Below are 24,671 nucleotides of genomic sequence, written 5' to 3'. Positions count from 1 at the left end.
GCAAGTCACTGAACTTTAGTTTCATATAAAAAGAAGAGGCGTGAGATGCTTGATGATCCCATCTTTCCACTTTTGTCCTTAGCAAATGTCATTTGCTGGCTAATCCAACAACCACTTCCAGCCCTTTCTCCCTTCCCCTTCACTTCCAACCCTTTCTCCCTTCCCCTTCACTCCTGAAGAGGCTGGTGAAGCTAGGTATCTGCTTGCCTAGACTCCTCTGCAGTTAGTAAAGCATACGATACAGTTAGGGCCAAATAAATTAAAGTGGAAGGTTGGTAGGGGGCTTTGGGAAAGCTTTTGTTTTCCTGATGAAAGGGACAAATGGAATAAGCACAGGAGTAAATAAAAAGCTATCTCTGAGGATAGCAGAATAGAAAGTCAGAACATGCCTAGGCCCTGGATGGATTTTTGAGTGGCAGAACCAACACTAACAACCACTCACCTTTAGAATACTGTTATATAAAATAAATAGACTCATTTTAAGGCCCTTAGTAGGGTTTTCAGTTACTTGAAGTTAAAAAAGCATTCCATTTCCTTTTTCTTTTTAGAGACAAGGTCTCACTCTGTCACTCAGGCTGGAGTGCTGTGGCCATCATAGCTTACTACAGCCTCAACCTCCCAGGCTCAAGCAGTCCTCCTGCCTCAGCCTCCCTAGTAGCTAGGATCCCAGGCACACACCGCCATGCTCGGCTTTTTTTTTTTTTTAAAGACAAAGTCTCACTATATTGCCCAGGCTGGTCTCGAACTCCTGGGCTCCAGTGATCTTCCTGCCTCCTCGGCGTCCCTAAAGTGCTGAGATTACAGGTGTGAGCCACCGCATGAACCGAAAAAAAGCATTCGTAAATAAACTTTGTTATTATTCTAATACACCCACCACAAAAAGAGGTTGTGGCCAGTCGGCTTCTCTCCAAAGGTGGTGCCCACTTACTCCACATTCCATGGCAGGCTGGGTAGGTCACACCCTGGCAGAAGAGTTAAAAATAGATTAGTTGATTTGACTCTAGTTTCTGCTTGTGTTTAAAATATGGATGCTGCTTCTTCATACAGGCTACAATATAAAAGCCCAATTTATAGACACTGTTGTAGGTTGAATATTTGTGTCCCCACCAAATTCCTGTGTTAAAACCTAATTCCCAATGTGACGGTATTTGGAGATGGACCTTTGGGAAGTGACTAGGTAAAAAATGAATGAGATTAGTGCCTTATAAAAGAAACTCCAGAGAGCTCCCTCATCCCTTCTGCCTTGAGCAGACAAAGAGAAGGAAGTTGTTTATGAACCAGGAAGCTGGCCCTCCCAAGTCACCAATCTGCCAGCACCTCGACATTTGACTCCCCAGCCTCCAGAACTGTAAGAAATACATTTCTAGGCCAGGAGTGGTGGCTCATGCCTGTAATCTCAGCACTTTGAGAGGCCGAGCTGGGTGGATCACTTGAGGCCAGGAGTTCAAGACCAGCATAGCCAACATGATGAAACGTCATCTCTACTAAAAATACAAAAACTAGTTGGGCATGATGGTGCATGCTTGTAATCCCAACTCCTTGGGAGGCTGAGGCACAAGAATCACTTGAACCCAGGAGGCAGAGGTTGCAGCGAGCTGAGATTACACCACTGCACTTCAGCCTGGGCAACAGAGTGAGACTGTCAAAACAATAAAAATAAAAAATAAAAAATAAAAAAAGCCAGGCACAGGCGCAGTGGCTTATGCTTGTAATCCCAGCAGTTTGGGAGGCTGAGGTGGGCGGATCACCTGAGGTCAGGAGTTTGAGACCAGCCTGGCCAACATGGCGAAATCCTGTCAAAAATACAAAATACAAAAATTAGCCGGGTATAGTGGCATGTGCCCGTAATCCCAGCTATGCAGGAGGCTGAAGCAGAAGAATCGCTTGAACCTGGGAGGCAGAGGTTGCAGTGAGCTGAGATTGCACCACTGCACTCCAGCCTTGGTGACACAGTGAGATTCCGTCTCAAAAAAATAAATAAAAAATAAAAATAAAATTCTTTTTTTTATAACCTACCTAGTTTATGGTATTCTGTAGAAACCCAAATGGACTAAGACAGATACTAAACAGCATGATTCAGCTATTTTTGACTCACAGTACAGATGCTGAAATTCAAATACAGTTCACATGTAAGCATGCTAGAAGATGGGGGAAAGGTCTTTATATTTATATTTCATATTATCATAGACTATCAGTGTAGGAAGAGCCTTCCACAGTCAGCTGGTCCATCCTCTCATTTCAAGATACAGAACCTGAGGCTCAGGGCCATTAAGTGACTAAAATTTAGTCTTCATGGACGCTAATATCGCCTTCTTTCCACCACACGGGTACATCCCAAAGTGTAATATATGTCCCTCTAGTGGGACTAGAGTTGGATTTGAAATGATAAAACAACTTACATTCTTAATTATAACACATATATGCTAGTATATATATTACAATTAATCTATAATTAAATTTTTATATAATTATACTATATATATGTGTGTGTATATATATATGCTTTGAAAAAGATGTAACTAGTGGCTGGGTGTGGTGGCTCACGCCTGTAATCCCAGCACTTTCGGAGGCAGAGGTGGGTGGACCACCTGAGGTCAGGAGTTCGAGACCAGCCTGGCCAACATGGTGAAACCCCATCTCTACTAAAATACAAAAAAATTGGTTGGTGTGGTGGCTGGCACCTGTAGTCCCAGCTACTCGAGAGGCTGAGGTAGGAGAATCGCTTGAATCCGGGAGGCGGATGTTGCAGTGAGCCGACATCACGCCACTGCACTCCAGCCTGGATGACAGAGCGGGACTCTATCTCACAGGAAAAAAAAAAGGAAAAGATGTAACTAGCACATCAAACCCATGATTTCAAAGGTGTTGTTGCTTAGAATAATAGGTATCCTTTGTTTTTTGTTTTAAATGAGTCGATCTAGGGGAAAACGATAGGCAAATAATGGTACAAGTTATACATGGGCATAACAAACTGATGAAGGTCAGAGGTGAATGACTGTGTTTGGGAAACACTGTTGTATATCGAGGGTTGGCAAACTATGGCCAATTGGTTCACCATCTGTTTTTGTGTAGCCCACAAGCTAAGAATGTTTTTTACATTTTTAAATGGTGAGAAAAAAATCAAAAGAAGAATAATATTTAATGGCACACAACAATCATATGAAATTCAAATTTCAGTTTGTAAAATGTTTATTGGAACATAACCATGCCCATTTGTTTCTAGCTTGTTTCTGCCTGCTTTTGCACTACAGCAGCAGTGTTGAGTAGGTGCAACAGACACCGTATGGCCTGCAAAGTCCAAAATATTTACCTTCTGGCTCCATATCATGGTGCCTCCTTCATTGAATTAAATCTCTGCATCAAACTACACCCTTGGAAATGTACAGATTTATTAATGAATCCACTTAAATTACTTTAGTGGAATGAGCCTTTGCTATGTGAACTGTAGGTTTGGGCTTCAGTTTCACTATCCATTAAAATGAAGAGGGTCGGGTTAGATGATCCCTAAGATCACTATGGAAGGGTCCTTTATTGTTCCTAAATGTAAAATCACACAAGGCATTTGAATTACAATTCTTGAAATTTTAGCCATTACCAGAGAATGGAAATAGCAGGAAAAGGAAGAAAATATAGAAACAAACTGAGTAAAGGGAGTTTTCTTCAGAAGCTGAACTTTCTAAAGGACTGGGCTGGCTCTAGCAACATCAAAAACTGTAAGGAAAGTATCTCCTACCTCCACTAGACCTTGCAGAATTCTGACACACATGACGCATCCGTAATGCACTCTGGCTGCAGAGGGAATGAACATGTTCAGAGTCGATGTTAAGAAGATGGCAGCTCCAAAGACCCTGAGGGACCAAAGCACTGTGTTATTCGGCAGGCCCGCTGATGGATGTGGTACTTCAGCTAAGCACCAGAAACAAACCTAACAGTTCATGAAAGATCCCTGTGGAAATCCCTGTGGAAAGATCATGCCTGTAATCCCAGCACTTTGGGAGGCTGAGGTGGGTGGATCACCTGAGGTCAGGAGTTTGAGACCAGCCTGGCCAACATGGTGAAACCCCATCTCTACTAAAAACACAAAAAATTAGCCGGGTGTGGTGGCTGGCACCTGTAATTTGGAGAAATAGATGTGTTAGGGTCTAGTGTGCCCCAAGCTAGATTCTTGGGCTTCTTTGATTCCCAAGCTCTGGCCCCTGGACCAACTATGAACAAATTTTTGGCAGTACAGGGATGTCCTGCCTGGATGACGTCCTGAGAAGTTGGAGATTGGCCAGGTTCAGGTAAGCTTGCTAGAGACCTACCATCCTGCCTGGTGCCCCCTGACCAGCCTTTTCTGACTGTTACTGTATGTTTGAGGTTGTTTCTTGCTTCCCAGAGCTGCTCTCAGTTTACCAGAAGGAAACACTGTCTATCCAAGAAGCATTGTTATGTCCTGGGACCAGAAGCACAAAACAGGTTGTGTACCTGTCTTAGCTCCCATTCCCTGACCAGCCCAGTGTACCCTGGGAAAAGAGAGAAAGCAGCATTTTCTTCCCCTCTCACATATGTTAATGATGTTTCCACTTTTTTTATGTGCTGGGAAATTAGATTATGTGTGATTTTTTTTCAAGGCAGAGGTGTAAGCAGTAACCCAGGAAACCATAGAAACCAATATTTTATCACTTTTTAAAAAGAATACAATAGGTAAGTAGCAATAAATAAAAGACATAAATTAGACAAGAACCTAAATAAATACATGCTTATTCATATTGAGATCTTATGGTAGTGGCTTCCAATTTTTTTACCTTAACCCGTAAACAAAATATATTTTATATTGCAACCCAGTCCACACTCATACATACAAATGTAACTGAAACAAGTTTCAAAAACCAATAGTTACCCTTATGTGCAATGCATTCAGATATTTTCTATTCTGTTTTATTCTATTTGATTATCTTTTCTTCTATTTCTCTCTTTCTTTTTAAAAAATGCTCGTTGGTAAATCATCATATTGTTTTCACAACTATCTAATGAGTTGTGCTTTAGAATTTGAAAAACACATTTTTTAAAAATGTAATGCACTTCATGAAATCCATTTATGGAAAGTCATAGGGGAAATAAAATTGGAAGGGACCTGGAGAGATTTAGTTCACTCCTTTTCTAATACATGATACACTCTACAACATCTCCCCCAAGTGGCCATCCTCCTCTGCTTGAATACCTCCAGTGACAGAGAACTCACTGCTTCTTGAGACAGCTCACTCTGTTCTTGGATACTTTTAATTGCTCAAACACCCACTACAGAGTCTCAAGGACATGAGAGACACATCTTGCAGTCTAGAGGCAAGCCCCCACCACTCATCTGAGAAAACCTTTTCTGGGTGATATTAACATAAGATTACAGAATGTCACTGGTCAAGGAGAACTGAAATACAATTTAGTCCAATGTTTCATTTCACAGATGAAGAAACTGAGGCCCAGTGAGGGAAGGAAAGTGACTCAATAGAGGTCACCCAGTGATCTAGTTAAGGGGCAGGAACCTCTCCTGACTCAGAGTTGATTGCTCTTTTTACCACATAATCACTTGAAGAATTGCAAGGTAAATTTAATTGGATGAAAAATGAAATAAAAAGAGACTCTTGACTGGGTGCTGGTGGCTCATGCCTGTAATCCCAGTACTTTGGGAGGCTAAGGCGGGTGGATCACTTGAGGTCAGGAGTTTGAGACCAGCCTGGCCAACACGGCGAAACCTCGTCTCTACCAAAAATACAAAAATTAGGTGGGTGCAGTGGTGCACACTTGTAATCCCAACTGTTCGGGAGGCTAAAGAACCAGAATTGCTTGAATGCCGAGTGGGGTGGGGGAGGGGGCGGGGCAGAGGTTGCAGTGAGCCAAGATCACACCACTGCACTCCAGCCTGGGTGACAAAGTGAGACACTGTCTCAAAAATAAAAATAAATTAAGAGCAGGGTCATTTGGGATCAGTATCTGTGAATTGCATCTATCCAGATGGCTCCTATTTTTCATTCTGCACCCCCAAATTGAGAGCTAGCTATGCAGAATTTATAGGTACAAAGCCACATTTCATTGGTTTGTATCATGTTATATCAATTTATCTTACCTGTTAGCAGCAAACTTGTTTGAAATGAAACCACCTGGAATTTGTGTCATAATATAGCCCCAGAAAAAAGATCCATGGATAAGGCCCACTGTTTCTGGATCCCAGTTAAACTGTGCCGTCTGGAAATGAGAAATCAGATATAGTTGTGTTTCTTAGAAAAAGGCTGACAACCATTTTTCACCAACGAGCCTACACAATAATAACCTCATGAGGTCTTTCTTTTTTCATTTATTCAACACATGTTTATGGAGGGCATCTTACATACTCGGGGTAGAGCAGCAAGCAAAAGTTCTAGGCCAGGCAGAGTGATGTGTGCCTGTAGTCCCAGTTATTTAGGAGGCTGAGGTGGGAGGATGGCTTGAGCCCAGGAGGTCGAGGCTGCAGTGAGCCAAGATAGTGCCAATGCACTCCAGACTGGGCAACAGAGTGAAACCCCGTCTTAAAAAACAAAAACCGGCCGGGTGCGGTGGCTCATGCCTATAATCCCAGCACTTTGGGAGGCTGAGGCAGGCGGATCACGAGGTCAGGAGATCGAGACCATCCTGGCTAACATGGTGAAACCCCATCTCTACTAAAACTACAAAAAAAAAAAAAAAAAGAAATTAGCCGGGCATGGTGTATATGTATATGTATATATATACACATACATACATATACACGTACATATACATATGTATATATACACACACACACAGCGAAAACACAAAATAGCAATGAATGCTAAGGAGAAAATAAAATAGTTTGTGAAGAAAGCAAAAAATGGGGTTTTGTGGGGGCTACTAAGTTATTTGCTACATTATTCAGATGCCAGTTTAGTGATAGCACAAAGAGAATTAGAGTCTTAAGTCTCTCATTTCTTAATGAGGACAGTAAAGCCCATTCTACCTACCCATAGGATGTATGGGGATAAATGGCATGAATATTTCCAGTGGCTTATCTCTCTGCTTAGAGATTTTGCATGTAGCAGATTAGGATAGTGACCGGCACACAGTGTAGACTCAATAAACGTTAACAGTCATTACTGTTACAATGCTGACGGCAATGGCAACAACACAACCTTCCACAACTCTTAGGCCATTGAAAATGTGATTCTCTAGGGCTGGAATCCCTTTCCTCATGTTCTTTCCCAGGTAAAGGAACTTATTCTTTTTAGACTCATTGTAAATGGTCCTTCCTCGGAGGAAGCTTCCTGAATCCCCAAAATTGAACTGGTCCCTTTTTCCTGGGCTTGTCTTCAGTGAATGGACATCCACATGTGAATTTCCCACACAGGGCACCAAGAAACTCTAAGATAGCAGCCATGTCCTATTTGACTTATAGTCTCAGTACCTAAATCAAATGCCTGGGAACATAGAAGGTCCAAGTGTGTATTCGCCAAATGAATGAATAAATGAATGGCTTTGTAAAGCTTTTTCATATCAAAATGCAAACATGGAGTAAGAGGGTTCCTAATTATCATCATAGTATGTTTTATAAATTTTCATCACAGCTTATTTTCCTGTCACAAGTTGTTACATATTTATCTGCCCATCTGTTCAACGTTCATGCTGTGCCTCCTGAATGCAACGTTAGGTGCTGGACAGTGTAAATACAGACTCAAATCAGCATTGCCTTTGCCTTCTAGGAGCTCACAGTCCAAGTCGCTTTGGCCTATACTCTCTCATTTTATGAATAAGAAAGTTGAAGCTCAATGGTAAAAAGGAACTAGCTAATTATAATTAATTCAAATCAGCTCACCAAATTTATATTTTGTGTTTATTATGTAACACACATAGTTCTACACACTGGGGTACAGCAGTGAACAGCCGTAGTGACTCCTGCCTTTTTGAAGATGCCAGTGGAGATAGCCGGCAATAAACAATTACAGGCAGAGTTAGATGGTAACCAGCAATAAGATGAAAAAATAAAGCAGGGAAGGGAATAGGAAGTATTGGATGGCAGTGAGGTGGGGTAAATTTTAGACAGAATGGCCAGGAAAGGCTTCACTGAGAAGATGAGTTTTAAGTAAAGACCTAAAGAAAGGAAGGGAGCAAGTCATATGGTGATCTGAGATGTGAGCTTTCCAGGCAGAGAGACAGCAAGTGCAAGGGACCCGAGGTAGGGTTGTGTCTTGTGTGTTAGAGGAAAAGCAGTATGTCAGTATGGCTGGAGGGTAATGAATGAGGAGGAAGAGAACAGGTGTTAGTGCAAGAGAGGTTACAATGATGAAGGGTTCTTTAAGACATCATAGGAACTCTGGCTTTTAGACAAAGAGAGATGAAAACCATTGGAAAATTTGAGCAGAGGTGGAATATGGTTTCACCGAGGCGCTTTCTACAGATTTCCTCCTTTAATCTGTAAAACACCTAGAGGTAATTGCAAATGAGGAAACTAAGGCTTAGAGAGATTAGTTTACTTGTCCAAGGTCATACAACTATTTGCAAGGAAAAGGGGATGCAAAACCTCTCATCTGCCTAACCCCAAAACACGATATTCTTTCTATTGCTTGGAGAGACTTATTTTCTGACTAAGGAGAGACCAGACTTCTTTGCCAAGATCCACAGAATTATCCGAGGATCCAAGACAGGAGGGAACTAGACCCTTTTAACTCCCACTTCAACCAGTTGCTAATTGTCAATCACAACCTCCCTTTCTCATGCCTTTCTCTCTGGAGAAATAGTGCTTCTGTCAATCTCTGAAAAATAATACACGAATAAGAGCCCCTAGGCTACTGAGAACTGACTTTTATTGTCTTTTGAGTCCCATTAAAATCGTAATAGTGGACTAAAGACTTGAATAGACATTTCTCCAAGGAAGACCAATAAATGGCTAATAGATACATGAAGAGGTGGTCAATGTCACTAACCATCAGGGAAATGCAAATCAAAACCACAATAAGACGTCGCTTTATACCTGTTAGGATGACCATTATCAAAAACAAAACAAAACAAGAAGTGTTGGTGAGGATGAAGAGAAAATAAAGCCCTTATACACTGCTGGTGGGAATGACTGCAGCCACTATGGAAAACAGTACAGAGGTTCCTCCAAAATTTAAAAACAGAACTACTGTATGATTTAGCAATCCCACTTCTGGGTATTTATCCAAAAGAGTTGAAATCATGATCTCAAAGAGATATTAGTACCCCCATGTTCACCAAAGCATTATTCACAATAGCCAAGACATAGAAAAAACCTGAATGCCCACTGACAGATGAATAAAGAAAATGTGGCCCAGTGCAGTGGCTCATGCCTGTAACTTTGGGAGGTCAAGGCAGGTAGATCACTTGAGGTCAGGAGTTCGAGACCAGCCTGGCCAATATGGGAATCCCCGTCTCTACTAAAAATATAAAAATTAGCCCAGCATGGTGGCGCATGCCTGTAATCCCAATTACTCAGGAGGCAGAAGCAGGAGAATCACTTGAACCTGGGAGGCAGAGGTTGCAGTGAGCCAAGATTGTGCCACTGCACTCCAACCTGGATGACAGAGACTCTATCTCAAAAAAAATAAAAAATAAAACAAACAAACAAACAAAAAAACAATGGAATACTATTCATCTTTTACAAAGAAGAAAATTCTGCAAGATATAACAACTGCATGAACCTGGAGGACATTATGCTCAGTGAAATGAGCCACTCACAGAAAGACAAATACTGCATGATTCCACTTACATGACATATCCAAAATAGTCAAATTCATAGACTCAAAGAGTAGAATGATGGTTGCCAGGGGCTGGGGGAGGGAGAAATGAGGAGTTACTAATTAATGGGCAAAAAGTTTCAGTCAAGCAAAATGAACAAGCTCTAGAGATCTCTATTCAACATGGTACTTACAGTCAACCATAATGTATTGTACACTAAAAACTTTATTAAAACAGTAGCTCCATGTTAAGCATTCTTATCACAATAAATTTTTTAATTATAAATTATATAATTAAATAATTTAATTTAATTTATAATTTAAAAAAATAATGGCCCTGTATATGGACCATCACTATAGTAAACCAAACACTGTGTCAGATATTGTGAAAGGCCAAAAAAATGGCCCCCAAAAGATATCCACATCAAATCCCTGGGACCTATAAATGCTACCTTATCTGAAAACAGGTCTTTGCTGATGTGAAAATGTCAAGAATCTTAAAATGAGATATCTGGACTATCCAGCTGTGCCCTAAATCCAATGACAAGTGTTCTTATAGGAGAAAGACAGATGGAGATTTGAGACAAAAGAGGAGACACGCAGAGAGATGTCCACGTGAAGATGGAGGCAGAAACGAGAGTGACATTGTCCCAGACCGAAGATCTGCTGCATCCACTAGAAGTTGGAAGAGTCAAGGAAGGATTCTCTGCTAAAGTCTTCAGAGGGTGTGAGGTGCTGCCAACACCTTGATTTAGACTTCTTGTCTCCACAGCTCTGAGAGAATAAATTTCTATTGTTTTAAGCCATCAAATTTTTGATAATATGTTATGGCAGCCTCAGGGAACTAATATAGGCGTTTAACATAGGTTAGCTTATCTTCAGAGTAGTCCTTTTATTCCCATTTCACAATAAGGGCAATGACGGTTAGCAAAGAACTTCTAGAAATGTCAGTTCCTGTCTGCTCACACTTCTGAGAGGATTCCACCTTCCCCAGCAACAAGGGATTCTCCCCCACTGACCACCACAGCTGACTGGACACCTGAGTAGAAAGAGCCAAGCCAGTCAGGTGTGGTGGCTCACGCCTGTAATCCTAGCACTTTGGGAGGCTGGGGTGGACAGATCACTTGAGGTCATGAGTTCAAGACCAGCCTGGCCAACATGGTGAAACCTCATCTCTATTTTAAAAATACAAAAATTAGCCAGGCATGGTGGCATGCACCTCTAATCCTACCTACTTGATAGCCTAAGGAGTAGAATCGCCTTAACTGGGGAGGTGGAGGTTGCAGCGAGCTGAGATTGCACCACTGCACTACAGCCTGTGCAACAGAGATTGCTCCACTGCACTACAGCCTGTGCAACAGACGAAGATTTTGTCTCAAAAAAAAAAAAAAAAAGTTCAAGACAGCCAAGCTATAGGCTAGGCTCAGCCAGTCAGCCTCTCCCCATCTCTCTGTCTCTGTCTGTCTCTGTCTCTCTGTCTCTCTCTCTCTCTCTCGCGCACACACACACACACACACACACACACACACACACAGAGCAACCCAAACCCTCAGAGATTCTAGTTAGACAATAGTGCACTCTTGAACCCAACTAAGCCCCATGGAGTCACAGAGTCAGGGCCAAGTAAATCAGCTTCCTGGCAAGACAAAGGCTCAAGGCACTTCCACTGTGGAGGGCGGTGAGAAGCCAGGGAAGAGGAAAGAAAGCAGTCCATGAAGGACCAGGGAAAACAGAGCTGACTCCAAGAAAAGCAGATGAAAGACTGTGGGGCAAGCAATTCGGAGACCTTAACAAAGGCTTCTCTAGTTCCTATGAGGGAAAGCTCCTTTCAGCAGTTCTGGCAGGGCCTGTCCTGCGGCCTCAGAAAGAATTACATAAAGACTCCCTTCCCTCCTCAGGGCGGAGGACAGCCTGGGTTTCAGTCCCACCTCAGGCTGGCTTCTGTGTCCTGTGTGCAGACTGCACAAACATATACCACAGACCTGCTTTCTGCCCTTAGCGTTCATGAGATCCCCTTACAGACCTACAATAATCCCCGCTATCATTTTTTGTTTGTTTAGACAGAGTCTCACTTATCTCGGCTCACTACAACCTCCAGCTCCCAGGATTCTCCTGCCTCAGCCTCCCAAGTAGCTGGGACTACAGGTGTGTGTCACTATGTCTGGCTAATTTCTTTTTGTATCTTTTAGTAGATACAGGGTTTCACCATGTTGGCCAGGCTAGTCTAGAACTCCTGACTTCAGGTGATCCACCCACCTTGGCCTCCCAAATTGCTGGGATTACAGGTGTGAGCCACCGTGCCAGGCCCCACTAATGCCCTTTTAACTTGAGCCAGTTTCACTGCACTTCTCTTCTTTGCAACCAGCAATCCCTGACCAGGACACAAGGGCAACTTATTCAAGGTCCCAGAGCTCATTAAAACCAGGTCTGGCCAGTTCCAAAGCCCATCCTCTGAATCCTAAAGGGCCCATGATCCATAGGAAGAACTTTGGACTTTTCCTGAGAGTAATGAGAAAATAAAATCACAAGGTTCTCAAACTTCGGTCATTTTTTTTTCTTACTATATGTCAAACACTTTTCTAAGAGTTCACATGTTTTAACTCAAAACTATTAAATGTAAAATATGGGCCAGGCACAGTGCTGCATGCTTGTAATCCCAGCACTTTGGGAGGCCAAGACAGGAGGATCCCTTGAGGCCAGGAGTTTGAGATCAGCCTGGGCAGCATGGCATGATCCCATCTCTAAAAAACATTTTTTTTAAAAATTAGCTAGGAATGTTGGCGTTAGCCTGTGGACCCAGCTACTCGGAAACTGAAGTGGGAGGATCACTTAAGCCCAGGAGGTCAAGGCTGCAGTGAACTATGATCACACCACTTCACTGAAGCCTGGGCAACAGAGATCCCATTTCAAGAAAAAAAAAAGATTGATCACGCATTAGTTAAAATCACTCTTCATACCACTTGTAGAACATATGCCACATATTTTAAATATCTACCTATTCATACTGCTTATTTCTCTCCTTCTTTTGAAATAAAGATTTAAAGGTATCTCAGTGCCAAATATCTAGTTCTTCCCCTTAAAACAGAAAAACCAAAAAAACATACCAGCCTTTCAGAGCTTTTCTTAATACAATTAGCGAAGTATTTGTCATTTGGTTAAACATGCTCAGTTAGTATCTAAGCTTTGTTCTAGGCGAACAGGAGAGAAATAATCCGCTACAAATTAGAGTTGTGCTAGAGTTTCTGATACTAAATCCCTACTCCTAAGTCCAGAGGAAAAAAATTTAAACCATATTTCAGATTTTAATCAGTTTCTTAAGACTCCAGAGGGCACAGTCAGAGAAACTAGAGAGCGCACATTAGCATTGTTCCTCGGGTTTATCAAAATGTCTTTTCCATATGCCTCAGAGTAGACTCTATTGACCGAGGTCTATCTTTTCAGGCAACAAACAAATGCAAAACAGCATCTCATTTTGATCTGGGCCTCAGCAGACAAGTTTTAATTAGCTGGCCTTGCTCACAAAAGGCTGAAAGAATGCATGTGATACACATCTGAAACCTCGCTAATATACATCATTCTTTATTTTTAAAATGCATGATATGCCCTTCTACCTCTATCCCCCACACCCCTACAAAAGACAGGATATCCTTTTAGGACAGATTTGGCTGTGGCATCAGATAGAGACTAGTTAGGAGGATCTCCATGGTGCTGTTTTCCTCTGGCAGAATAATCTCTTGGTTTGAAAAAAGCAAAAACAAACAGCTTGCAGACCAACTGAAGACTTCTTTTTGACAGATTGAAATCAAATTTTCTCAAACCAGTGCCTGGCAGGGGAGACTGTTCCAGATGATGCTAATAGATGTGGCACGAAAGAGAGCATTCTATGATCAAGTCAGTCCAGGAAATACTGCCCACCACGTCTCCCTCTTGAAAAGTCTCACAGGACACAGCACAGTATGGCTCCAGGTCTCACACTGCCTTCTTCACCGCACAGCCTGCAGCGCAGTGATTTCCCAGACACTAGTTCAAAAAACTGTGATCTAAATGTGTCTTCAAACAGAGGGAGGGACCAGAGAACTGTTAAATGCCTCTCTGCAAATGAACGGATTTCTGCATGAGTCACTGCAGTGTGTGAGTTTAGTACGATGAAACATGCATTTATGGGGTGTCTACTGGGCAGACATTTTTGTTTGTTTCTTTTCCCCCATAACCTCAGTACTTCTCTAGGTCTATCATTTAAGCAGCAAACCAGATTTTATGTTTCCAGTGATTCCTAAAACAATACTATTTAAGTCACTTCAAAGTATCCTTGCTTGTAACTATGATGGCCTCTGAACTGGCCCTGTGGCTTCCATTCCTATCTCACCTCAATCTGGCCCCCTGCGATGGGGCAGTGACCAGTCTGGAGCACAGGTATGATCACTCCATGTTTGCAGCCCCTTGCTACACGCCCACCAGGCTGCGGATGATTAGCCCCCTATATACTTCGTTGCCTCCACCTCAAGGTGCTCTACCCAATCACTGGGAGTTCTCAACCTGGAGTCTGTGGATGGAATCCTACGGATCTGAGAACTTGGATGGGAAGAAAACATGCATCTTTATTTTCACTCTTAACCAAAATTTAGCATTTTCTGCCATTATGAATGTAGGCAACAAGCCACAGTTGTATGACAAGTACCCATGACTCTGTCCCACGTGTAAATCGTAAATATGTTCAAATCGTATTACAGTCATGGCCACTATTTCCAACAGTAGCTTACATTCCAACTTAAAATCACAGTAGATGTTAGACCCAATGCTAGATTTAGTCACCGATGTACTACTAAAGAAGCCCATATGTTTCTATGTCACAAATGCGATTTTTAAATGTTTTGGTATTTATATTTTAATGTAATTGGCTTCTTTTGTCATCCTTTGTGTTTTATTTTAAGAACTTAAAACATTACTTTGGCAAATATTCATCAGTCATCACCAGCAGTCCGTGACACAGAAAAGATGATGAGCTCCTGTTTCAGTTCCTAAAATATACCTACATAGTATGTGTGCATTCTCTCTCTCTCTCTCTCTCTCTCTCTCTCACACACACACACACACACACACTCACTCTCTGTCTCGGTCTCTGTCTCTTTCTTACAGTCGTTCACAATACCTTTTTCTTCAAACATTCTTCTTCCCACCCCACCACACCCTCTTTGCCTGGTCCAGCCATCACTTTGGGAATTTGTTCACAATAGCGAAGTCTGGGCTGGGCCCTCTCCTATGAGCCTGAGCATCCTGTGTACCTCCAACATGGCACCTACCCCCCAACCCCTAAAACTGTCATCACTTACTAGTCTCCAGGGCCCAGTCTAGGTCGTTCACCTTTCTATCCCCATCACTTTGCACAGTGCTCAGCACAAGTAGCCACTCTCCATTTTTGTCATATCACTGAAGGAATTGCAGGGCTTTCTCTCAAGGAGCAGAGTATTGACACAGCTGCAGTCAAAAAAAGTTTCCTCACGATTGTAGTCTCAGCTACTGATCTGAGATGCTGAGATGCTGAGATGCTGAGATGGGAGGAGCTACTCATTTGAGATGCTGAAATGGGAGAATGCTGAGATGGGAGGGTCATTTCAACCTGGCAGGTTGGGACTGCAGTGAGCCAAGATTGCGCCACATACTCTAGCCTGGGAGACCGAGTGAGACCCTGTTTCAAAAAGAAAAGGCTTCCACCATGGATTGATACCAACCTGAATTTCCGGTTTTCCATCAACATATACGGTGCTGTTGTTGACCATTTCCACAATGGCAACTCCAAGATTGCACCGGATCCCAAAAGAAATGCAGAATCCCAGCCCACTCATGATAGCAATGATGTAACGCTTGGGGAGGCCACAGCAGCGGCAGTCGCAGAATGGGGGGCTTGGCCTGGACGTCTGCACTGGCCGTCCTTCTTCATTCAGCTCAATGTTATCTTCTTCCTCAGTGCTCCCATCGATTTTTCTACATGGGAAGAAGGATAGGCAGAAAATAAAAGCCAGGATTAAAGGAAAAAGAAAGGATACTAAGCAAAAAGATAAAAGGTACCAGCAGATGAAAAACAAAAAGGAAGACCCATAGTAGAATACTATGGGTGTATTATTATTATTAAAGTAAGTCTTATTATTAAATATTATTATTATTAAAGTAAGTTATAGTGGCTAAAACTACTGATGTTCTGGGTATTGTGTGGGACTTTTATAAGCATTCAATCAATCATTTAAATCTTATAACAACCCCATGAGGTAGATAGTGTCATCATGCCATTTTATAGATAAGGAAACTAAGTCACTTGAGATAGGATAGAAGCTGAAGTCCAGAGCCTGTGTCTAAAACAATATGCTATACTGAGTTTCCTGCTGAAAGAGCATTGACAGCTTTGTTCACATTGCTCGACCCAGCTGTTACAGTTGACCTTAATCTTTCTAAGTCCTTTTTTTTTTTGAGACAGAGTTTTGCTTTTGTTGCCCGGGCTGGAGTGCAATGGCACGATCTCGGCTCACCGCAATCTCTGCCTCCCCGGGTTCAAGCGATTCTTTCACATCAGCCTCCCAAGTAGCTGGGATTACAGGTCTGCACCACCACGCCAGGCTAATTTTTGTATTGTTAGTAGAGACGAGGTTTCTCCATGTTGGTCAGGCTGGTCTCAAACTCCCGACCTCAGATGATCCACCCGCCTCGGCCTCCCGAAGTGCTGGGATTATAGGTGTGAGCCACTGTGCCTGGCCTAATTTTTCTAAGTCTTAATAAAATATTAAGTGGAGGTGGAGAGGGACGTTTTCTATCACAATGTACACCCATTTGGTTGTATATCCTTTTCTCCTTAGATGGTTCCTCTAAGGAGGTGGTCCTCTAGCACCTTTTATTCAAATGGTAGAATTTTTCACTGACCTCTATAGATTCCAATTATGGCACATTCGTTATAGTGAATTTATCTCTTCTTTTAAAAACAGTAATTGGGCAAACTGAATCCTATCTGTCAATTATAAAGGAAGTTGTATCCTCTTACTTATTGTCATCTTTCTGAGGATGCTGTCATGGCCCACTTAAGGTCCAAGTGTTTTTAAAGATAATCAAAACTTGCAAGTTTTCATAAATATTAAATTCAGTGACCAATAGCTAATATAATAGTTTGGATGAAACACAAGTCATCTGCCCACCGGTTCATATGAAAGACAACCTTGGCAGGTTCTTTTTTTTTTTTTTTTTTTTTTTTTTTTGAGATGGAGTCTCGGTCTGTCACCAGGCTGGAGTGTAGTGACGCAATTCTCAGCTCACTGCAATCTCCGACTCCCTGGCTCAAGTGATTCTCCTGCCTCAGCTTCCCGAGTAGCTGGGATTACAGGCACGTGCCACCACGCCCAGCTAATTTTTTTTATTTTTAGTAGAGACAGGGTTTCAACATGTTGGCCAGGATAGTTCTGATCTCCTGACCTCATGATCTGCCTGCTTTGGCCTCCCAAAGTGCTGGGATTACAGGTGGGAGTCACCGCCCCTGGCACCTTGGCAAATTCTTATGACTCAAGGAAAACCAAATTTCCAGCACAAGTATAGAGAAACAAATATACTGGATTCAATTCAGTTCATCAGATATGTATTAAGTGCCTACTGTGTCTCAGGTACTGTGCTAAGTGTTGGGGAGCAATAGAGAATATGACACGTTCTCTGCCTTCTTCCGGCTCTTAGGCTGGTGGGGAAGGAAGACACATACACAAGCATCTACAATTACTGGATGATGTGGGTTTTGTTGAAATCAAAGTGAAAAGCGATGGTAAAACACGGGAAGGAGCTTTCAGTTTCAAGTTGTGAGCCCAGAGTAGAAGCTTAGTAAATGTGCCAGAACATTAAAGCAATTGGAAAAGAACTCTAATCATTTCCCTACCGATGTATCTACCTGCCAGCCTGCATTTATACTGATGGGGTCTATGTGTTCATCCGCAGTTGTCCATGCTTCTAGCTAAGGCCAGCCCCTCTCCCCGGACACTAGATCTCGTCCCCTTTTATCCCCTTACGAATATTGCTCCAGAAATCCCCACCCCCACACTTCATCCATTAGGTTCTCCTCCCTAGTATAATAGATCATTCCTGTTGCCTATAAATAAACTTTTATTCCTCCCATATGACAATCTAAAATAAAATACATTTTCTCTTTCAGTTATCCTCCTATTTTTCATTTTCCTTTTTTAAGAAAGAAATGACTTCAATTCCTCTCCTCTTGTTCTCTCCTGGACCCACTCCAGCCAGGTATTCCCAACCTGAGCCCGCAAAACTGCTCTTCTTAAGGTTTTCGATGCCCTCCTCATGGCTCAGTCCAAAAGTCATTTTCAGTCCTCATCTGATTTAATCAGCCTAGCAGCAGCATTTGACACAATTGACCACTTTCTCTGCCTTGGCCATTTTATGTTCTTCCAGGAAAACACTTGGTCATCCTCCTAATTCTTCTCTTTTGTCTCTTATAGCTGATTCCTTCTTTCCTCCACCTATATACACTAGAATGCCTAGGACTCCGTTCTCAGGTCTCTTGCTTTCTATCTATGCCCTCTAGGTCATCTAAGCTGGCTCTGGGCTTTGGATACCATGTATATGCTAACAGCTCCCAATCTTTATAACTAGCCTTATCTGACCTCTCCTTGGACACCTAAAAGGCAGCTTAAACTTGACATGTCCAAACTGACTTCCCCTAAAAAAATATATAATTCCTGAAGTCATTCTCATCATAAGTAATGACAATTTTGCAACTTTGGTTGCTCCAGCAAAAATCTTGAAGCCATCAGGCTGGGTGCGGTGACTCATGCCTGTAATCCCAGCACTTTGAGAGGCCGAGGCAGGTGGATCAGCTGAGGTCAGGAGTTCGAGAGCAGCCTGGCCAACATGGCAAACTCTGTCTCTACTAAAAATATAAAAATTAGCCGGGTGTGGTGGCATGCACCTGTAGTCCCAGCTACTCAGGCGACTGAGGCAGGAGAATCACTTGAACCTGGGAGGCAGAGGTTGCAGTGAGCTGACATTGCACCATTGCACTCCAGTCTTCGTGACAGTGAGACTCCATCTCAAAAAAAAAAAAAAAAAAAAAAATCTTGACGCCATCTTGGATGCCTCACTTCTCCAATTTATGTCCAACTGAGGAGCTCATGTACTTTACTTTAAATGTTGAGTCTCCCGCCTACTCAGCTGTGTGACTTCAGCCTAATTACTTAACCTCCCTGGACTTCAGTTTCTTCATCTGTAAGCTAGGAATTATAATAGTTTCTTCTTCACAGCGTCGTTCTTAGGATTGTCATAAATGAGTTATTAAACTTAGGTAATTTAGAACAGAACTTTCCACATATTAAAAAGTGACATATGCCAGCTATTTTTATTACATTAATCCTCACCGTCACTTAATGAGTGAGGTGCTAGACTAAGCATTGATGCCATTAGCTCTGAGAGGCAGTTAGATGATAGGACTTTATAATGGGCTGCCCTAGTAGTCTCCATGAATTTCTGTGCACCTGTAGTCCCAGCTACTCTGGAGGCTGAGGCATGAGAATCACTTGAACTCGGGAGGCAGAGGTTACTGTGAGCCGAGATCACACCACTGCACTCCAGCCTGGGCAGCAGAGTGAGACTCCATCTCAAAAATAGAAAGAAGAAGAAGAAGAAGAAAGAAAACTGATGCTCTAATGTTGACACATTACTATAATAGTATATTCCTAGCAGCTAAAACAAGGATAATACGTAACAACCACAGCAATACTTGTATGAGGCAAATTCAGTTCTTTCCCTCTGCCCTCCTCTACAGATGCCTTCATGTAATTCTCTTATTTGATCATTAATTCAGCTCAGTGAGACATGGGAAATCTAATACTCCCATTTGACACAAAATAGAACCGTAGTTCAGAAGGCAAGAACAAACCGGCCAAGGTCACACAGCCCTTAGTGGGTAGAGGCAAGATATGAAACCCTTCTCCTTTCCTGTCTAGGTCCCTTGGGCCCCTTTCCTGTGTGTTCCCAGCACACCAAGCCGTGCTCCTTCTCAATGATCTTCCTGAGTCACTTTGTCATCTGCACCTGTTACTTTGTAGTCCTTGCCCAGCCACCATGACTCAGAAGAGCACGGTGAGAGAATGGGCTCTGGGCTGAGAGACGCCCAGTGCTGTCTCCCACGTGCTAGCTCTGTGACTTTGGCTAAGTTACTTGACCTGCTACTAGTCTTCCAGGGATGCTGTAACAACGTACCACAAACTAGGTACCTTAAACAACAGAAACGTATTTTCCTACATTTCTAGAGCCAGAAATCTGAGATCCAGGTTTCAGCAGGCCTTGGTTTCTTCTGAGGCCTTTCTTTTTGGCTTGCAGATGGCTCTTATCCCTGTGCCTTCACATAGTCTTCCTTCTATGGATCTGCGTGTCCCAATTTTTTCTTCCTATAAGGACATCAGTCATATTCTATTAGGGCCTACCCTAAGGACCTCATTTAACCTTAATTACCTTTTTAAAGACCGTATCTCCAAATGTAGTCATATTCTGAGGTACTGAGGGTTAGAATTTCACCGTAAAGAATTTGGGCAGATTCATATGAAGACACAATTCAGCCTGTAAGAATCCCTATCTGTAAACTGGGCTAATCGTAATGGGTATCTCATAGGGTTGTTCAATGATTGATGCATGTAAATGATTCATGGCAGTGCCTGGTATGTAAAAAGTACTTTATATTAATAGGTGGTAAGTACTATCACTATTGCTATTAATAAAGTGTCACCTGTCATAAGCTTAGCCCTCTCTACATGCATGCAGATGCTTTAGATGAAGGCTAATGAAAACCGAAAGTGCTGTGGGGCTTTGCAGTGCTTAATTGCAGACAGCCCCAACTGCTGTGCTCTGAATCAACCACCCATTTGGCGTGGGGACAGCGCTTCTTTCTCACAGGCTGCTATTCCGCCAAGAACTCAGCACCTCGGGGATGTGAGGCCGTTCTTTCCTGCCAGAGGCAGGATTCCTCTGACAGTGACTAGCTCCAGGACTCCCCACTGGCCATGCCAAAACTTCCCAGTATTGTAGTATAGTCTGAAAGTCTTCTCACCTAGCTTTTCTTCTTTCCTTCTCTCCTACACAGGTAGCAGTTTGAACACTCTCCCAGCCTCCTCCAGCTCCTTCCCCATTTTCCCTCAATAAATCTCTTGGCCAGGTGTAGTGACTCATGCCTGTAATCCAAGTACTTTGGGAGGCTGAGGCAGGAAGATCACTTGAGCTCAAGAGTTTGAGGCTGCAGTGAGCTGTGATTGTGCCACTGCACTCCAGCCTGGGAGACAGAGCGAGACCATGTCTCGTATGTGCCAAATCCTGTCTTGGTATCTGCTTTCTTGGAAGACCTGAACCAACACAAGCACGCTCTGTGTGCACAGTGCCATCTTAGATATCCTGAGACTTTCCAGAGGGGAGACATACAGTATGAGAGATGGAGAGAAAGAAGGGGAAAGTAATGATCAAAGGGAAGGCTCTGAAAGAAGGAGCTGTGGGCTCCCCAGGAAGCAGGACCTATAGCTGGCTGACCTGATGCCAGCCCTTACAGCAGCTCTCCAGTTGGAGAGGGGATATCGGGAGCTGTGGGGAGGGGTCTGAGCACAGGATCTCACTTTCCTTTGCCCAAAGTGGCAGCTGAGCCACCACTTCAAGGGATCATGGGCTCAGGAGCAAATGAGGATCAACAACTAGCAGGACCTCCTGAGTTGTTTGTGAGTCCTTTGCACAACCTTGCTGTGGCAAAGGGGGAGCACCAAAATGAACAGAAATCTAACTTCCCCCAGGCAGGGGGCTCAGATTCAGATTTGATTTGTTTCATTTTATTTATTTTTTTGAGACAGAGTCTTGCTCTGTCACCCAGGTTGGAGTGCAGTGGCGCAATCTTGGCTCACTGCAACCTCCACCTCCCAGGTTCAAGCAATTCTCGTGCCTCAGCCTCCCGAGTAGCTGGGATTACAGACGTAGGCCACCACGCCCGGCTAATTTTTGTATTTTTAGTAGAGACAGGGTTTCAGCATGTTGGCCAGGCTGGTCTCGAACTTCTGGCTTCAAGCAATCCACCCACCTCAGTCTCCCAGAGTGCTGGGATTAATAGGTGGGACCCAGTGTGCCCAGCCAGATTTGATTTGTTTTAAAAGCATTCAAATAGCAGGCCATTTCTTGTATAGCCTAGCTCACAGAGGAAGACTAAGCACCCCCTCACCCTCACCCTGTATCATGGAACACACCAGGCTCTGGGCAGTCAGATAATCTGGATTTGATTTCCAGCTCTGCCACTGATACTCGACTTGGGGGCAAATAACCTGGCCTCTCTGAATCTCACATATCCTCTTCTGTACAATAAACATTTATCTCACAGAGATACATGAGCCTACCCTACAAAGACTAACACATTACCGCCAATAAATGAATAGACATTGCCTGAACGTTAGGGTCTCTGCCATCCCTGGTGTCTCCTTAGCATTTTACATATTCCTCTGTTAGAGCACTTCTCACATGGAGTTAGAGTCATTTTCATTCAGCAGCACAGGTGCTAAGTAAATAGCCACTGACTGGGGGCTAGGCACGGTGGCTCATGCTTCTGTAATCCCAGCACTTTGGGAGGCTGCGGCGGGTGGATCACCTGAAGTTAGGGGTTCGAAACAGGCCTGACCAACATGGTAAATGAAACCCCGTCTCTACTAAAAATACAAAAATCAGCTAGGCACAGTGACAGGCACCTGTAATCCCAGCTACTCAGGAGGCTGAGGCAGGAGAATCTCTTGAACCTGGGATGCGGAGGTTGCAGTGAGCCGAGATGGCACCATTGTACTCCAGCCTGGGTGACAGAACGAGACCCTGTCTCGGGGGCGGTGGGGGGGAAGTCACTGATTTGTGTCGTGTCCATATATGAATGAAGGTCTCCCTGATCCCAGGACCATTTCCAACTCATCTTTATTCTCCATGTTCAGCATCGTGCCTGGAAACAATGAATCCTTGTCCAACTGAATGGAATTGGTGGATCAATTCCAGACATCATTCCTGGCTTGAAGCACTTATAGACAGGGTTAAGGATCTATTCATCTCTGCCCAGAAAAAAAAAAAAAAAAAAAAAAAAAAAAAAAAAAAAAAAAAAAAAAAAAGGCTTTATAAAAAGGGGGGAGAGGAGAAAGTTATTTAAGAATAAGAGAAGAAAAACGAACTCATTTCTTAGGAGTTGGAGGACTTTAATTATTCCTAACAGCTATTTATCCCATTCAGTTTTCCTTCCCTGCTTGACTGCAGTTGATCTTTTAGATCAGAGAATCTTCATTCTTTCTAGAGTGACATTCTCATTCTTGTTTCTCCAAATATAGACAGCTGCGGTCTGCGGACTGCTGGCCCTCTGCACACTAGGGAGGTGCCTGCTTTCTGTTCTCAGACACAGTTGTCCAGCAAACATCCAAGCCCCAGGAGTCTAATTGCCTAAGATATGCTAACTAACCCTTAGGCACTTAAAGAACTATTTCTTTGCAATTCAAATGTTCCCACTAATTGCGGAAAAGGTTTTGTTTTGTTTTGTTTCATAGGTAATAAGATCAACACTTGGAGCACAAAGTGAGAGAACTTGCAGATAATTTTAAAAATCCATTTACTAGATGGGCGTGGTGGCTCACGCCTGCAATCCTAGCAGTTTGGGAGGCTGAGGCAGGAGGATCCCTTGAGCCCAGGAGTTCGAGACCAGCATGGGCAATATAGACAGACCCTCTCTAAAGCTAAATATATATATAACAATATTTTTAAATCAATTTTCTTGCTCACCGTATTTGGTATGAACTGAAATGTGTGCCCCAAAATTCATGTGTTGAACTCTTAACCCCCAGTACCACCAAACGTGGCTATATTTAGGATAAGGTGCTTAAGGAAGTAATTATGGTTAAATGAGGCCTTAGGGCGGGCCCTAATCTAATATGAATGATATCCTTATAAGAAGAGGACATTTGAGCCAGGTGTGGTGGCATGGATGCCTGTGGTTCCAGTTACTTGGGAGGCTGAGGGGAGAGGATCGCTTAAGCCCAGGAGTTGGACATTGCAGTGAACTATGCACTCCAGGCTGGGTGACAGAGGGAGACCCTGTTTCAAAAAAATACATAAAAAGAGTCTTAGACACATAGAGAGACACCAGGGATGCATATGCATAGAGGAAGGCCATCTGAGGACATAGCAAGAAGGCAATATCTGCAAGCCAAGGACAAAGGCCTCAGGAGAAATCAAACCTTGATCTTGGACTTCTAGCTTCCAGAACAGACAGAAAATAAATTTCTGTTGGTTAAGCCACCCAGTCTGTAGTATTTTGTTGTGGCAGCCCTAGCAAACAAATACAGCATTCAAATTTGCCCTCCGAAAAGGTCCCATTTAGCTCATGTTGTCTTTTACATAATCCTTGAGTTGCTCTTCTACTAGAAGAAGAAAATTAACTGAAGGACATTGACTACTTGCTACACTCTAGACACTCCGCGAGATTTCTATAAAATATATATTATCTCCCTTAATCCTCAAAATAGTCTTGACAAATAGGACTTACCTCCATCTTACAGCTCGGAGGACTGAGACTCAGAATTTTTAAAACCTTGCCCAGCTGGACACAGTGGCTCATGCCTGTAATCCCAACACTTTGGGAGGCCAAGGCAGGTGGATCACCTGAGGTCAGCTTTCAAGACCAGCCTGGCCAACATAGTGAAAACCCATCTCTACTAAAAATACAAAAAAGTTAGCTGGATGTGCTGGCAAGCCCCTGTAATCCCAGCTACTCAGGAGGCTGAAGCAGGAGAATCACTTGAACCTGGGAGGTGGAGGTTGCAGTGAACTGCACTCCAGCCTGGGTGACAGAGTGAGAACTCTGTCTTAAAAACAAAACAGAACAAAACAAAACAAAACAAATTGCCCCAGGATCATCCAGCTGCAGTTGGTGAA

At 43.0% G+C, this 24,671-nt stretch overlaps 1 protein-coding gene across 1 annotated transcript in view; it reads right to left on the bottom strand.

Moving 5' to 3' along the window:
• Nucleotides 1-24,671, bottom strand: part of SLC17A8 (solute carrier family 17 member 8) — a 64,749-nt gene that overhangs the window by 25,163 nt on the left and 14,915 nt on the right. Inside the window, exons 2-5 of the mRNA XM_050746983.1 lie at nucleotides 15,449-15,701; nucleotides 6,104-6,222; nucleotides 3,734-3,848; nucleotides 875-962 (exon numbers count right to left, since the gene is read on the bottom strand). Coding sequence (XP_050602940.1) covers nucleotides 875-962; nucleotides 3,734-3,848; nucleotides 6,104-6,222; nucleotides 15,449-15,701 — 575 coding nt within the window. The remainder of the gene's footprint in view (nucleotides 1-874; nucleotides 963-3,733; nucleotides 3,849-6,103; nucleotides 6,223-15,448; nucleotides 15,702-24,671) is intronic.

Source organism: Macaca thibetana, chromosome 11, assembly GCF_024542745.1.
Source record: "Macaca thibetana thibetana isolate TM-01 chromosome 11, ASM2454274v1, whole genome shotgun sequence".
NCBI classification, from domain to species: Eukaryota; Metazoa; Chordata; class Mammalia; order Primates; family Cercopithecidae; genus Macaca; species Macaca thibetana.
Note: the sequence above shows the minus strand (reverse complement) of the source record. Positions and strands in the feature narration are given on the sequence as shown.